At 44.8% G+C, this 14,055-nt stretch overlaps 1 protein-coding gene across 5 annotated transcripts in view; it reads right to left on the bottom strand.

The window, feature by feature from the left end:
- ablim3 (actin binding LIM protein family, member 3) overlaps positions 1-14,055 on the bottom strand; it is a 212,176-nt gene that overhangs the window by 30,861 nt on the left and 167,260 nt on the right. For 3 of the 5 annotated variants that reach the window (XR_013548085.1, XR_013548087.1, XR_013548086.1), the window contains one exon: positions 7,898-7,951. The exons of 1 other annotated variant lie outside the window; for it this stretch is intronic. Coding sequence is in view for 1 of the 4 variants with exons in the window: in XM_078411587.1 (XP_078267713.1) it covers positions 7,898-7,951; positions 10,266-10,355 (144 nt within the window). In the remaining 3 variants the exon portion in view is untranslated. Of the gene's footprint in view, positions 1-7,897; positions 7,952-10,265; positions 10,356-14,055 lie in introns of all 5 variants that reach the window. One more of the 5 variants, XM_078411587.1, reaches the window with a different exon arrangement.

Here is a 14,055-nt window from a genome sequence, read left to right as displayed (position 1 = left end):
AATGTTCACCTATTATGAATGTAATGTTGAAGTGCCACAATTACCCTGGAAGCATTTGAGGCATTTTATATTTCAGAGCATCCTTCCTTTTCAATAAATTTATTTTACGTTTGTGGCGGCTCCCAAGGGTCGGGCCATACTACTACCGACCCCTCGGCACGGGAATGGACCAGTCCCGGGAGGCGGTCCTGGACTCAGAGATATAAGGACAAGGTTTGGGCGCCAAGCCATTCCGGCAGACTAGACCCGTCTGAGACCCACGAACCAATAAATATACCTTCCCAAAATACCTGGCTCCTTGCCTTTATCAACACGCTACATTGGTGACCTCGACGGTCCATTCATTAGGATGGGCACAAAAGCAGAAGCCGACCGCCCGTCCGGCTCGCAGGCCGACCAGGCCCCAGCTGTCGACGCGGTAGCAATCAAGCTCCCGACCTTCTGGACCACCCGGGCTCGCATTTGGTTTTACCAAGCGGAGGCCCAGTTCCAGCTGCAGGGCATTACAGTGGATAACACCCGTTTTTTCCACCTGGTGGGAGCCCTTGACCAGGACGCGGCCGAAGAGGTAACGGAGTTCCTCCAGGACCCACCGGCCGACGGTAAATATGAAGCCCTTAAGGAGCTGCTGCTCCAAACCTACGGGCTAACCCGAATGGAGCGGGCCGAAAGGCTCCTCCACATGCCAGGCCTCGGTGACCGGCGCCCATCTAGCCTCCTGAAGGAGATGGTCGCGCTGCTCGACGGGCACAGACCGTGCCTGATGTTCGAGTATACTTACCTGCACCTGCTGCCGGCCGACATTCGCCTGCAGCTCACCGACGCCTCCTTTGCAGACACCCGGGCCCTCGGCAGGCGCGCGGACGCGCTGTGGGCGGCGCGCCGTGATGACGTCAGTGCGCTTAACGTCACTCGAGAAGCGCCCGATTTTCTCCGGTCGGGCGGGGGAGCTGTGGAAGGAGTGACAGCTACGTCCCGGAGGCCTGCGAGATCGCCCCCGGTGGCCATTGCGGGTCGTGCACCGGCAGTCCCACACCAGCAGGCTCCAGCCAGCACCAGCAAGAGGTACTGGTGTTATTACCACCAGCGCTGGGGTGCGGCAGCCCGACAATGCCGCCAGCCGTTCCCATTTCCGGAAAACGCCCGGGCCGGCTACCAATAGTCCCTGCGGTGGCCGGCCAGATTCACCGCCTCTTCGCCTGGGATCGGCGGTCCGGGAGCCGCTTCCTCGTGGATACCGGGGCGGAGCTGAGCGTCCTGCCCCCTTCGCCGCTGGACATTCGTTCTGGGAAGCGGGGGCCCATCCTCACCGCGGCAAATGGGAGCATTATCCAGACCTATGGCGTCCGCACGGTCCACATCGTTTTCGGCGCCAGTCATTTTACGTGGCTGTTTACGATCGCCGACGTCTCCCAGCCGTTGCTCGGGGCCGACTTTCTGCGGGCTCATTCTCTCCTCGTGGACGTCAGGCAGCAGCGCTTGGTCCACTCCGCCACGATGGAGCCCATCGCGTTGCGGCTGAATGACCCGATTATACGCCCGCTGTCGTCCGTGGACTCCCATTTCGCTCGGGTGCTGGCGGACTTTCCGGATATTATGGCCCCGCAATTCCGGTCATCGACCCCCAAGCATGGGGTGTACCATTACATCACAACTACCGGCCCACCCCTCCACGCACGAGCACGCCGACTCCCGCCTGAGAAACTACGCCTGGCACGACAGGAGTTTCGTACGATGGAGTCCTTGGGGATCGTCCGCCCTTCCAACAGCCCATGGGCATCTCCACTCCACATGGTCCCCAAGGCAAACGGGGGCTGGAGGCCTTGCGGGGATTATCGGCGGCTGAACGTCGCTACCGCCGAGGACCGATACCCCGTGCCCCACATCCAGGACTTCAACGCCCATTTGGCTGGGGCCACGATATTTTCAAAGGTGGATCTGGTGCGAGGTTACAACCAGATCCCGGTCCACCCGGAGGATGTACCCAAGACGGCAATCATCACGCCGTTCGGACTCTACGAGTTCGTGCGGATGCCGTTCGGCCTCAAGAACGCCGCGCAGTCATTCCAACGATTAATGAACGGCGTTTGTCGCGGGTTGGATTTCCTGTTCGTCTACCTCGACGACATCTTGGTAGCCAGCCGCTCGCGGCAGGAGCACTGTGCTCACCTCCGGCAGCTTTTCCAGCGGCTCAGCGAACACGGGTTGGCCATAAACCTAGCCAAGTGCCGTTTTGGCGTGGCCACAATCGACTTTCTCGGCCACCGTGTGTCCTCGCAAGGAGCGGTTCCCCTGCCGGACAAAGTAGACGCCATCCGCCGGTTTCCCCGGCCGTCCTCGGTGCGTGGCCTGCAGGAGTTCGTCGGCATGGTGGCATTTTATCACCGGTTCCTGCCATCCGCGGCCCACATCATGCGGCCGCTATACGAGCTGCTGGCGGGCAAGCGTAAGACCGTCGTGTGGACCGACGAGGCCGTAACAGCCTTTGACGGCGCGAAGGAGGCCCTGGCTCGGGCTGTGCTGCTTGTTCACCCACGGGAGGATGCCCCGACAGCCCTTACGGTGGACGCCTCAGAGTTGGCGGTTGGTGGCGTACTGGAACAACTCACGGACGGGGGTTGGCGCCCCCTGGCCTTCTTCAGCCGGCACCTCGACAACGCCCAGAAGAAGTACAGCGCTTTCGACCGCGAGCTCCTCGCCCTGTACCTGGCCGTTCGTCACTTCCGCTATTTTCTGGAGGGCCGCCCGTTCACCGCTTACACGGACCACAAGCCGCTCACTTTCGCCCTGGCAAAGGTCTCCGACCCATGGTCCGCCCGACAGCAGCGCCAGTTGGCCTACATATCAGAATTTACCACCTCCATCCGCTTTATCGAGGGGAAGGAAAACCGAGTGGCCGACGCATTGTCTCGCCCCGCCATCAATGCCGTGTTAGAAGTGGCACCCGGCATTGATTATTCTGCCCTGGCAGAGGCCCAACTAACGGACGGGGAGATGCCCGCCTACCGGACTGCCATCTCTGGCCTCCGCCTTGAGGATGTTCCCCTCGGCCCCGGAGCAACGACGATACTTTGCGATGTGTCGGCAGGTCAGCCGCGCCCCATCGTCCCGGCCGCGTGGCGCAGGAGGGTTTTCGACGTGGTCCACGGGCTGGCTCACCCATCCATCCGGACAACGATCTCGTTGGTAGCTGCGCGGTTCATGTGGCATGGTCTGCGCAAGCAGGTTGGCCAATGGGCCCGCACCTGCATTCCGTGCCAGACGTCGAAAATTCAACGCCACGTCCGGGCGCCACTCCAAGGGATCGGTCTACCCTGCCGCCGTTTCGACCACCTGCACGTGGACATTGTGGGCCCGCTCCCGCCGTCCCGGGGCATCACCCACCTCTTCACGGTGGTGGACCGCTTCACGCGGTGGCCGGAGGCCATACCATTGGCTGATACGTCCACAGCCACATGCGCTCGTGCGTTGGCCGCGCACTGGATTGCTCGCTTTGGTGTGCCGGTGGTCATCTCATCGGACCGGGGGCCACAGTTCACCTCCGAGCTGTGGTCGGCCATGGCCCACCTGTTGGGCGTGCGGCTGCACCACACCACGGCCTATCACCCGCAGGCAAACGGCTTGGTGGAGAGGTTCCACCGGCAGCTGAAGGCAGCGCTGAAGGCGCGACTCGCCGGCCCCGACTGGATGGACGAGCTACCATGGGTTTTGCTGGGCATCCGGACTGCCCCCAAGGAAGACCTGGCTTCATCCTCAGCGGAGCTCGTCTACGGGTCTCCGCTCACGGTGCCCGGGGAGTTCGTGCCCTCGTTGCCGGGGCGAGAGGAACCGCCCTCATCCACCCTACATCGCCTCCGAGAGCGAGTTGGCAAGCTCGCACCCGTGCCGACGTCCCGCCATGGGACATTCCGCCCTTACGTGCCATCGGCCCTCCAGGACTGTGCCTTTGTGTTCCTGCGCCGTGACGCCCACCAGGCGCCACTCCAGAGGCCGTATGAAGGCCCGTACCGGGTGCTGGAGCACGGGCAGACAACCTTTGTTTTGGACATGGGGGGCCGGCCGGAGGCCGTGTCAATTGACCGCCTGAAGCCGGCCCACTTAGACATCGACCAACCGGTGCGGGTGGCCCAGCCTCGGCCACGAGGTCGCCCCCCTTTGCGGGTCCCACCGCCTGTCTCTCCAACTGTGCCTCCGCCGGCCCCTCTGTCGACCGATTACCGTACGCGGTCCGGTCGGGTTGTGCGACCACCAGTGCGTTTCGTGCCTCCGGATCTGGGGGGGGGTACTGTGGCGGCTCCCAAGGGTCGTGCCATACTACTACCGACCCCTCGGCACGGGAATGGACCAGTCCCGGGAGGCGGTCCTGGACTCAGAGATATAAGGACAAGGTTTGGGCGCCAAGCCATTCCGGCAGACTAGACCCGTCTGAGACCCACGAACCAATAAATATACCTTCCCAAAATACCTGGCTCCTTGCCTTTATCAACACGCTACACGTTCTACAAAACTATTAATTATTCAAGGCTAAGTTCCCTTTCACCAATCAGGCAAGGGCACTAGATGTACCGATAAGCCATACAACATTGACGGATTAATAGGTGGCATTATTAGAGGCCGTCAAGAGAATAATACAATAAATTCCAAGTTATGCTTCTTATTTAATTAGAACCTGTGCAGTGGATAATTTGCACATTAAAAATTAAAAGATTTTTTTAGGGTGAAAATAATGCTGATTTCCAAATGCCTACTGTTATTTTTGGTATCTTCTCACCATTAAGTTATAAGATTATGAGACATATATTTCCGTGATGATGCTGAGTTTTGTAATTTACCACTTGTATTGTGCGTGAATTTTATTTTCTGCTGATTTTTTTCTGTGAACTTGCAGAGATTGATTGGAACTTACAGAGGTCGATTGGGAGAGTCTTTTGTAGATAAGGGGATGGTTTGCAAGTGGGAGGTGAGCAAAAGCATTTGTTAGAGGCTGGAGGAGATATCTAGGATGATCAGAGGGGGTGGGAAGGAAAGAGAAAGGGATAAATACCCTGGCGGTGTAAGAATGAACTGAAATTGGAAGGTTTATGCCATTGGGTTGTAGGCTACACCAGCAGAGTATGAGGTGTGGTTTCTCCAGTTTGCGTGGACCTCAACCTGCCAAAGGAGATGGCCAAGAATGGGTAGGTCAGTGTGGGAAAAGGAAGGGATGTTGAAATGGCATGCAACTAGGGGCTTGGAATAGCCATTATGGATAGCATTGGGACCATTGGTTTCCTGAAAGAGGCCAACCTTTCAAATCCCTTGGAAGGCCTCATCTTGAAAGCAGTTACAGCAGAGAGGGGGAAAGGAATGATATCCTTACAAGGGTCAAGGTGGGAAGAGATGCTGTCTTGGTAGCAGTGAGAGCCAGTGGGTTTATCGTAGAGTGGATAGTTTATCTCCTGAGATGTTGACAGAGAAATTGAGAAAATGTTGAGTAGTAAGGGAAATGATCCAGGTTATTTTGAGAGCAGGGTGGAGTTAGTTCACAGATGATAAAATTGATGAGTTTTGCACTGGTGCAGGAAGCAGCATCAATGGAGTTGTTGATGTAATGGAGAAAGAGTTGGGGGATGGCACCAGAGAAGGTTTGGAACTGTGACTGTTCCACATAGACAATGAAAATAAAGGCATGTGTGTGTACACATGAGCTCTGATTTGATTTGTACGAACAGAGAGGTGCCAAAAGAGAAGTCTGGGTAGTCTACAACACTGTGCTTCTTATTACATATAATGTACAATGCAAAATTAAATGGCAAACGTCCATATGCGATGCACCAGTGTTAGTTCCTTTGGCATCAGAGCAATCACCTCGCAAAGCTTGTTTGGTGCTGCTGCTACATCACCTATCCAGGAATGTGTGACTGGATGTGTTGCAGGGTGTTGCTCAAGTAGGAGAAAGAGCCTGAGAGCGGGTGTTCATCTCACCCGAGGTTTACCAGCTTTGCTGCCTTGATTTCCTCAGTGGAGACCTGACACTTCCAGACCTCTTGCCATGGCAGGCGGTCATTCAAGTAAATTTGTGCGTCTCATGAGATTTCTGAGTTAATGTTCATTTACTGGGCACAAAAGCCCGAGACATACATGAAATCTTGTGCACCGTGTCCAATAGGAAACACAATCTTTAACTCTGGTTATCACAATTTTGGCAAAGGTTATACAATCTCCAGCCACATGCCTCAGTATTAGATGGTTTACTAACAACTGTATCCATTACTTTTTGGAGATATATTTTGTTCTATAATACATGACCAATCATCCTATATTTCACACATGTAATTGATAAGCAACACCATAGCACAAAGCTGATAATTCAGCATTGCACCAGTTATTCTAGCCAATAACATTATTTTACTTAAAACACATGATTGGAATATCTATTGTCCCAATGATAATAAATACAGAACTATTATCTTTATTTAGCAACAATAAAGTAGGATGAAGAAATATAATACAAGCTCACCAGAGTATGCACCCAGTATATGCATGTAATTGAAGGTGCAAACCTTGCTTTTCAAATTAATTACTCGAATTAACTACAGCTCAAAATGTAATACTGGAGAGACTTTTTTTTAGCGATGACTTTGCTGGTAGAACTCTGAAATCATTTGAAGCAGCAAAGTAAATCCTCTCAGCATCTTTGTAACTATAATTGCATTCTTTTTAACGATACAAAATTGGAGACAGGCTGGTGATTTAGAAGCTCTTATTTATGCAAGAAACATACATTGAAATTCAGACACTGAACAAATATATTAAATTAACCAAGGTTACTTACAGCATAATAATGAACGAAGGCCCAGTTTGCAGGCAGGGAAAAAGACAAGCACAGAATGAGAAGCAGAAGCAAAGGGATAAAGAAGAAAATATATTTGTTAAGGAGAAAATACTCCTTTTGAAGTGTAGTGCAGAGGGTAAGACAATGCAAATTTTCATCCATTTTTATTTTACAGTTTGATGGTGAACAGTAGATTTTAATTTGTCTTGCATCTGGCACAGTAAAGTATAAAACCATGCTTTTCCAATCACCTTGACATATAGTTGCACTGACAAATGAGTGATTTAAGAATTATTGTCTATTTCACCTGGGAAGAAATTCTATTTTAAGGTACAGATTTCTTGTATCAACCCAGATAGTAAATTAATTAATAAAGATGCGGCTTCTTGCCACTACTATGCATGAAGAAAAAAAATTAATGATGAAAGATTGACATGTTAATGAGTCTGTCAATTAAAAATGTGCCCAAACAGTGTGGGATAGAATTGGGTTTCTTCTTTTGTTTCAGATGTAGTGAAAGAATACTCATGTACAAGATGATGAGAGAACTTTCCTTCTCAAATACATAGCAGGTATTTTTTCTTTAAGTTGCAAACCAGATTGAATTGCTGATTGGTGCTGAAAAAAAAAATCAGGGAGAAAATAAAACTGGTAAACTTTCTCCACTGGATGAAAATTTAAAAAAAAAAGTCAATGGTTAGTTTGAAGAATTTCTATGAAACAGATAGACCCAATATTTTTATTTTGTGAAAAATAGGTCCTAAATCATTAATCATTATTTTTTTTGCAACGGTCTGAAGATCAACAGGAGTTGCATGGAATATTGATATGGAAAAATATGTGAATAACAAATTCAACTTTTCAAAATCTAGAGGAATGGGATACGGACAGTAAATATATCATCTGAAAACTGAAGTGCAGAGAAGTTCTCAAAATCAGTGCCACAATACCCAAGAAATTATTCTTAAATTTGAATTTAACTCATCAGCTCTATTCTAAACTGGACCTCACAGAACTAATTCTACGTTTTAAAAATAATGCACACATTAAAAGCTTTGTATGTAAGAATCATGCAGATAGTACCATGTCGCTTATAGATAGGGGGCTTCCGGTAGATATTAGAAATTTCTCCACTTGCTGAAGAAAAAGAGAAGAGAGCAAGGATAGTGATCATTAATACATCTTAACCTGCAAAATGCAATATACTGACATTGTGTGTCATTTAGAATGGTGCTTGACACTGACATTGCTACAGTCATGAAAATTTTACTTCTGCTCCCTTCTGGATTTTAATAATATGCAATAAACACAGAAGAATATTTTATTTTTATCCTGCTTCAAAATGTATTTTAATTGGAGTATAAAATAAATGTTGAATCCAATAGAGAGGTCAATTTCATTGGCTATTCGTGCTTACTGAATTGTGGTGATATTCAAAACTCCCAACCATTAACAATGTCTATATTTTTGTTCACTCACTCATTTTACATCCAATGCTATTGAGATAATTTTTCTGGTAATATTCCAGGAAAATGGTCTTATAATTAATTAAAGCAAATCCAATGAACATAACAGCATGAGGACAAGATCCTTGGGTTTAGGTTTACCGAATAGAATGGTGCTTTTCTGTACACTGAAAGGAAAATCAGTAGAAAGCCAGCAGACAAAATAAATGATGTAAATATTGGCACATTCTTGGCATAAACAAAATGCTGCATACTTGTTTGATAAAAACAACTGTCTTAGGATTCAGAACTTTCACGGAGTAAACTTACATCTATTGACTAATGACTATTATATTCCATAGATTTTATATCACATATTAAAACGCAGAAAGAGAAAACTATTTTGAAACTATGCAACTGAACAATATGTTGGAAAGTCGTTTAATATTTTAGTTAATTGTAATGATATATTTTTCTCGAGATCTTCTCTAACTGCATGATTGAAGTGATGTTTTGAGATTGTTATCTGTGTTACTTTTAATCCAGAAAATGAGTGAGTGAGCAATGGAACTATCTCAGTAGTTTCGGTCTGTTCAGCAGTGAATGCCTGGCTTGTGTTCTATCCTCCCAACTGTTGAAACTTTCTGGAGTAAAGTTACATTACTATCGTGCTCAGGAAGGGTGGGAAAGTATCAATGGAATGTATGATCCTGTTGCCTTTTGAAATGTTTAGACAGAATGAATGAGACATACAGAAATGTAAACGATTGTCACATGTCTGAAACATGTGAAAATATCATGAATGTTATCAAATACAGGTAAATATGCGGCCATTTATTTTCTATATGTATTTTCTTTAGGAATATAGCCTTATAAAGCTCTTCACTGTACTAAAGCTTTTCACTGTACATGACAACAAATGCAAGTATTTTCATTTCAAGCTTGCATCAGTCATATAAAAATAGCTGTTTCAGATTTTTGACAATATATTTATTTCTCATTGGCACTATAGATCTGGAAAGATTAAGTGATGGGCAATCATGGGAACCTTTGTGTAATTTAGCTGTGTATGCAGAAAGGGTAAAGAAATGGTTTCTTTCTAATTAAGAGAAAAGACAAGAACCCAAAGTACAACGGTGGAATACACCGTTTGTAATATAATTGGAATACAGTGTTTCCAGGTTTATCCATTTGCATTCTTTCGCATGAGTTTCCTGCATTGGCTATCGATCTCCACTGTCAATCTCAATGCCCTGGAGGTGTGAAAGAGTCCTAAAGTATGAATGCCTAAATATATTTCTCTCTCTGTGAAATATTGTACCTCCATTTTATAATGTTGCATTCTCCAACTCCATTTGACTGAAATTAGGAATTCATCTTGATGGGAAAATTTAAACTTATGAGATGTTAGCAATTGTTTGATGCTTTTCTTCTTGTGTCCTTAAGAAAGGGGAAGAATCTGCCTTCTTAAACTGTGGGGAAGATAGTTCCACATCACTTGTGGGTAGGAAACTCCAGGATTCTGACCCAGCATTGGTAAAGACCTGTTGATAAATTTGCAAGTGATGATTGCAGGTCAGACCTGGAGGGGAACCTTACGGTAGTGGATTCACTAGATTTGCATAGACATTTCTCCTTCGTGGTGTTTTATTTTATCTGCAAAGACCGATGAACTAATGCACAAGTTACCACAGCATCTCTAAATAATTCTACACTTGTCATGAGTCTTGTGCATGCGGAATCTCACTCCAAATAATCAACTAAGGTGAACAGCTAGTCATCTATTTATAGGCAGTGTTTAATATTTGATTTGAAACTTTATATCTCAGAATCAAAATGGTTAAGGTTGTTTCTCTTGACCCCAAAACTGCATGTCTCACTGTCACAGCTATTGATTTTTGTTGTGTGCAATTTTACCTTCAAAACTATTAGCCAAATGCAAAATAGAAATGCTATTATTTTGTCTAATGCATTCAAGCCATGCTGGTGAATGCGTAAGCTCCTACCTGGTATATGGAAATGTATAGGAGTCTGGACAGGACTTGGCTTGATGTCTAGCTGGCTATAATAAGGTGAACTCCGGCCACTTTCAGTGCCTCCAACGAATTGCAAAGAAGCAGCAGAAACATGAATAATTAAATAAAAGGCAAAGGCTGTGAAGCAAACAAGAATGAAAAACCTGTTCACAGTACCATGCTTTTCCAGCAAGGAGCTTGTACTGTCATGGAAGTTCCACTGATTTCTTTTGGGAATTCATAAAGTGCTCGGTTCACTCTGTCAGGCCAGTCATACTTTCAGGCGCACACTCTATTCTGATTTATCTGTTTTGTTTTATTTTTAAACATTAATTTGATGTCAATATATCAGAAAATCAATCGATTTTAAATGTCGACATCTAACCCCGGAATCACTAAACTGGAAGGCAATGGGATTTTCCCTCTAATTCCTCACTGCCCCAACCATCGGACTTCCTCCCCTCCAGTCAACTCCACTCTGTAAGAGTTTTGTATGAATGTGTGCCACTTGTGACCTCCTTGCCAGAAAATATGGTAAATTAAACTCTTGGTCAGATTGCTTGCATTTTTCCACATGAAGCACCTGTTGAAGGTACTTGCTTTGACAGTTCAGAGCGCACAATCAACCTTCAGAAAGAAGGAATGCATTTTGCAATTCCTTCTTTCACCTTGTTAATCAAGTGGAATCTTCTGGTAACCAGGAAATAAAATCATCTAAGCTTGCATTGCAACATTTGACAATGTACATCCATTTCAAGTCTCCCTTCACAGGTAACAAAAACTTATTTTTCAGTCAAGAAATCAACCAATTTCTGATTATATTGCATTTGGTCCAAAATAGTCCTTTTATACTTAAGCTTCTTACTCTAACCTAGGTTGCTGTTCCTACATGGAACCAATTTTTTTCTTACATTTAGTACAACAATACATCTTTAAGATTACTTTCCACTCATGGATTTTTGGATGTGTCAAATCTTGTACTTCAAAAAATTACGAATTAGCATATTATACTCTACCTACAAAATTCGTGATTATGGCTCAATCCACATCACAGCATATTGGTCCTTCTGGCCAGACATGAAATTCTAGGCATCAATACTTTACTAATTTATTTGCTTTTAGAATAAATACAATACTTAGCTGATTCAATAAGTTTTAATTATTTTCAATTTTCACATCTATCAATAAACTCCTTTAAATAATATATCACTTTCCAGCAATTAAGCAATTAAATGAAAGTTTTTTTCAAATACTGTCAAAAAGTTTAAAGAATACTTTTAAAGATGTATTTTCGCAGTTGCTTTTATTTCTGGGAAGCAAGACTCCTTATCTATTCTGCTCAATAATTCAAGGGCCAGAACTGGACTCAATAAATATGTATATATTTTTGAATCCCTGATGGGCATTGAGTTGACATATCCACTGATAACAAGAGTTTGTACTAATTGAAATGAATATATAAGGAAAATAAAATCAAAACAGATGTGACCAGAAGAGTATAAGAAAATAACTGCAGATGCTGGTACAAATCGATTTATTCACAAAATGTGACCAGAAGAGTGCTGAGCTTCTTCAATAGCACTACTTTGAAAGATATTAGATTTTCCCCCCTCCTTAGAACGGAGATGAGGAAAATCTTTTTCCGTCAGAGAGTTGCAAATCTGTGGAATTCTCTATCTCAGAAGGCAGTGGAGGCCAATTCTCTGGAAGCTTTCAAGAGAGAGCTAGATAGAGCTCTTAAAGATAGCAGAGTCAGGGGGTATGGGGAGAAGGCAGGAACAGGGTACTGATTGTGAATGATCAGCCATGATCACATTGAATGGCGGTGGTGACTCGAAGGGCTGAATGGCCTACTCCTACACCTATTGTCTATTGTCTATTGATATTCTCCTCCTCAGTATACTTTATTCTTCTGGCTAAACTTTGATAGATATTAACGACCCTTCAGTATGACTTTCATACACATTATGCCTATGTTTAAATTGACACTGATTTTTACCCGGGGTCTTATATTTACAATAGAGCTGATTTTGCCTTGAAAATATGGGTACACCGTAATTATTTCCCAAACCTCTCTCTCAGTTCAAGCTCGTGGGATAGGGCCAGAAATGTTCTGAATGTGGATGGATTATTCATGAAATAAAATCAATATTCCACCAAGAAGTGAAATAAATACTCACCATATTCATTTAATTTCATTGTTCTCCCAAACTAGTGTTCATTGTAGAAATGGTTTAATGGCCACAACTGCCCTTCAGTATTTCACCAATGTCAAAATTCTTCACTAAATTGTGAATGTTAGTCGCCTAGTCAACCATAGTAACATTTAGCAATTTGTATTGCAATGATCTGATTTTACTCTATCCTTTTATTGAGCCCAGGCTAATCATGACACAGCCTGCATTACCCCTGCTGGGAATCAGACGAAGTAGGTTGTAATGAGTGGTACATTACTGAAATTATATTTCTCATCTTTTTGCTATCACTGTGGGAGCTACAAGATATGAATGCAGTGTCAGAGATCATTGAATTTTAGTGTCATGTTACACATCAGTATGTAACTCAAGCACTTATAATTTTATAAAAAAGCTGCAGTTAAAGAGGCCAGAGAATGATATTGCCACTCTGCAAATTAATCAATTGATCCAATTAGACAGTAAAACTTTGATTATCCAGCACCTTGGTGGTACTGGATGAGCAGATTTCTGGTGTGTTGGACGTTTTTCCCTTTTCCATTTTTTGCATGTTACATGAAGATATAATAATCCTTCCCTTCTACCCGTGAGTTCAAAGGGAATGGGAAATATACAAACATTCTGAATCCTGGATCCAGTCACAGACCTATTCATGTTTCTGACCTTTAGACTTTGGACTAGTGGTACAGCACGGAAACAGGCCCTTCAGCCCACTTAATCCGCACCAACCAGCGATCACCCCATACACTAACCTACACACCAAGGACAATTTTACAACTTACCACAGCCAATTAACCTACAAACCTGTATGTCCTTGGAGTGTGGGAAGAAACCGGAGCTCCCGGAGAAAACACACATGGTCATGAGAAGCATGTGCAAACTCCTTACAGACTGCACCCGTAATCAGGATCAAACCAGAGTCTCTGGCGCTGTAAGGCAGCAACTCTACCGCTGAGCCACCGTGCCGCCCATCTCTAGTTTTCCAGAACCAAATTCTGGCTCCAGCTGCTTATCAATGCCCAACTCTGCCCCCCAGACTCACAACCCGGACAAATCAGTCAGCCAGATACCAAACCATCAGGATTTCTAAACAATCAGATGCTGGATTTAAGCATTCTGGTTTTCAATAGCTCAGTGGCCTTTGGTGGCATGATATCCCAAGTAGTTCTATGTGATCCACTTAAATTAATTGTGCTACTGTTTAAAGATAAATTCAGACCTGGATTTGCAGTGAGCTATTAAGATGGATGCGTAAATTCTGTTTACTTACTTACAAAGATATTAATATTAGAGCCTGAAAATAAATCTTTTTTTAAAAATCACCCCAAAATAAAAGCAAATTCAATGATTGTGGAAAAATAATCACTTTTCTCTGGTAAACACAGTATAGGACTATACAAACCAGGTGGAAATAAATTCTCAACAAAATTCTCAATGTGGAAGTAAAAATGACCTTTACTGTTTGCCACTTCAGAACCCAATGATTTGACCTCTTGTCATGTTGTAAATTATAAATATAAGGAATGATAAATGAGCTTGAAAGAAAATAAACAGTTAAATGCCAGACAATGCAATATTTCAAAATT

Source organism: Rhinoraja longicauda, chromosome 14 (assembly GCF_053455715.1).
Source record: "Rhinoraja longicauda isolate Sanriku21f chromosome 14, sRhiLon1.1, whole genome shotgun sequence".
In the NCBI taxonomy this organism is placed as follows: Eukaryota; Metazoa; Chordata; class Chondrichthyes; order Rajiformes; family Arhynchobatidae; genus Rhinoraja; species Rhinoraja longicauda.
The sequence above is the reverse complement of the archived record's forward strand: the minus strand, read 5'-3'. Positions and strand labels throughout refer to the sequence as shown.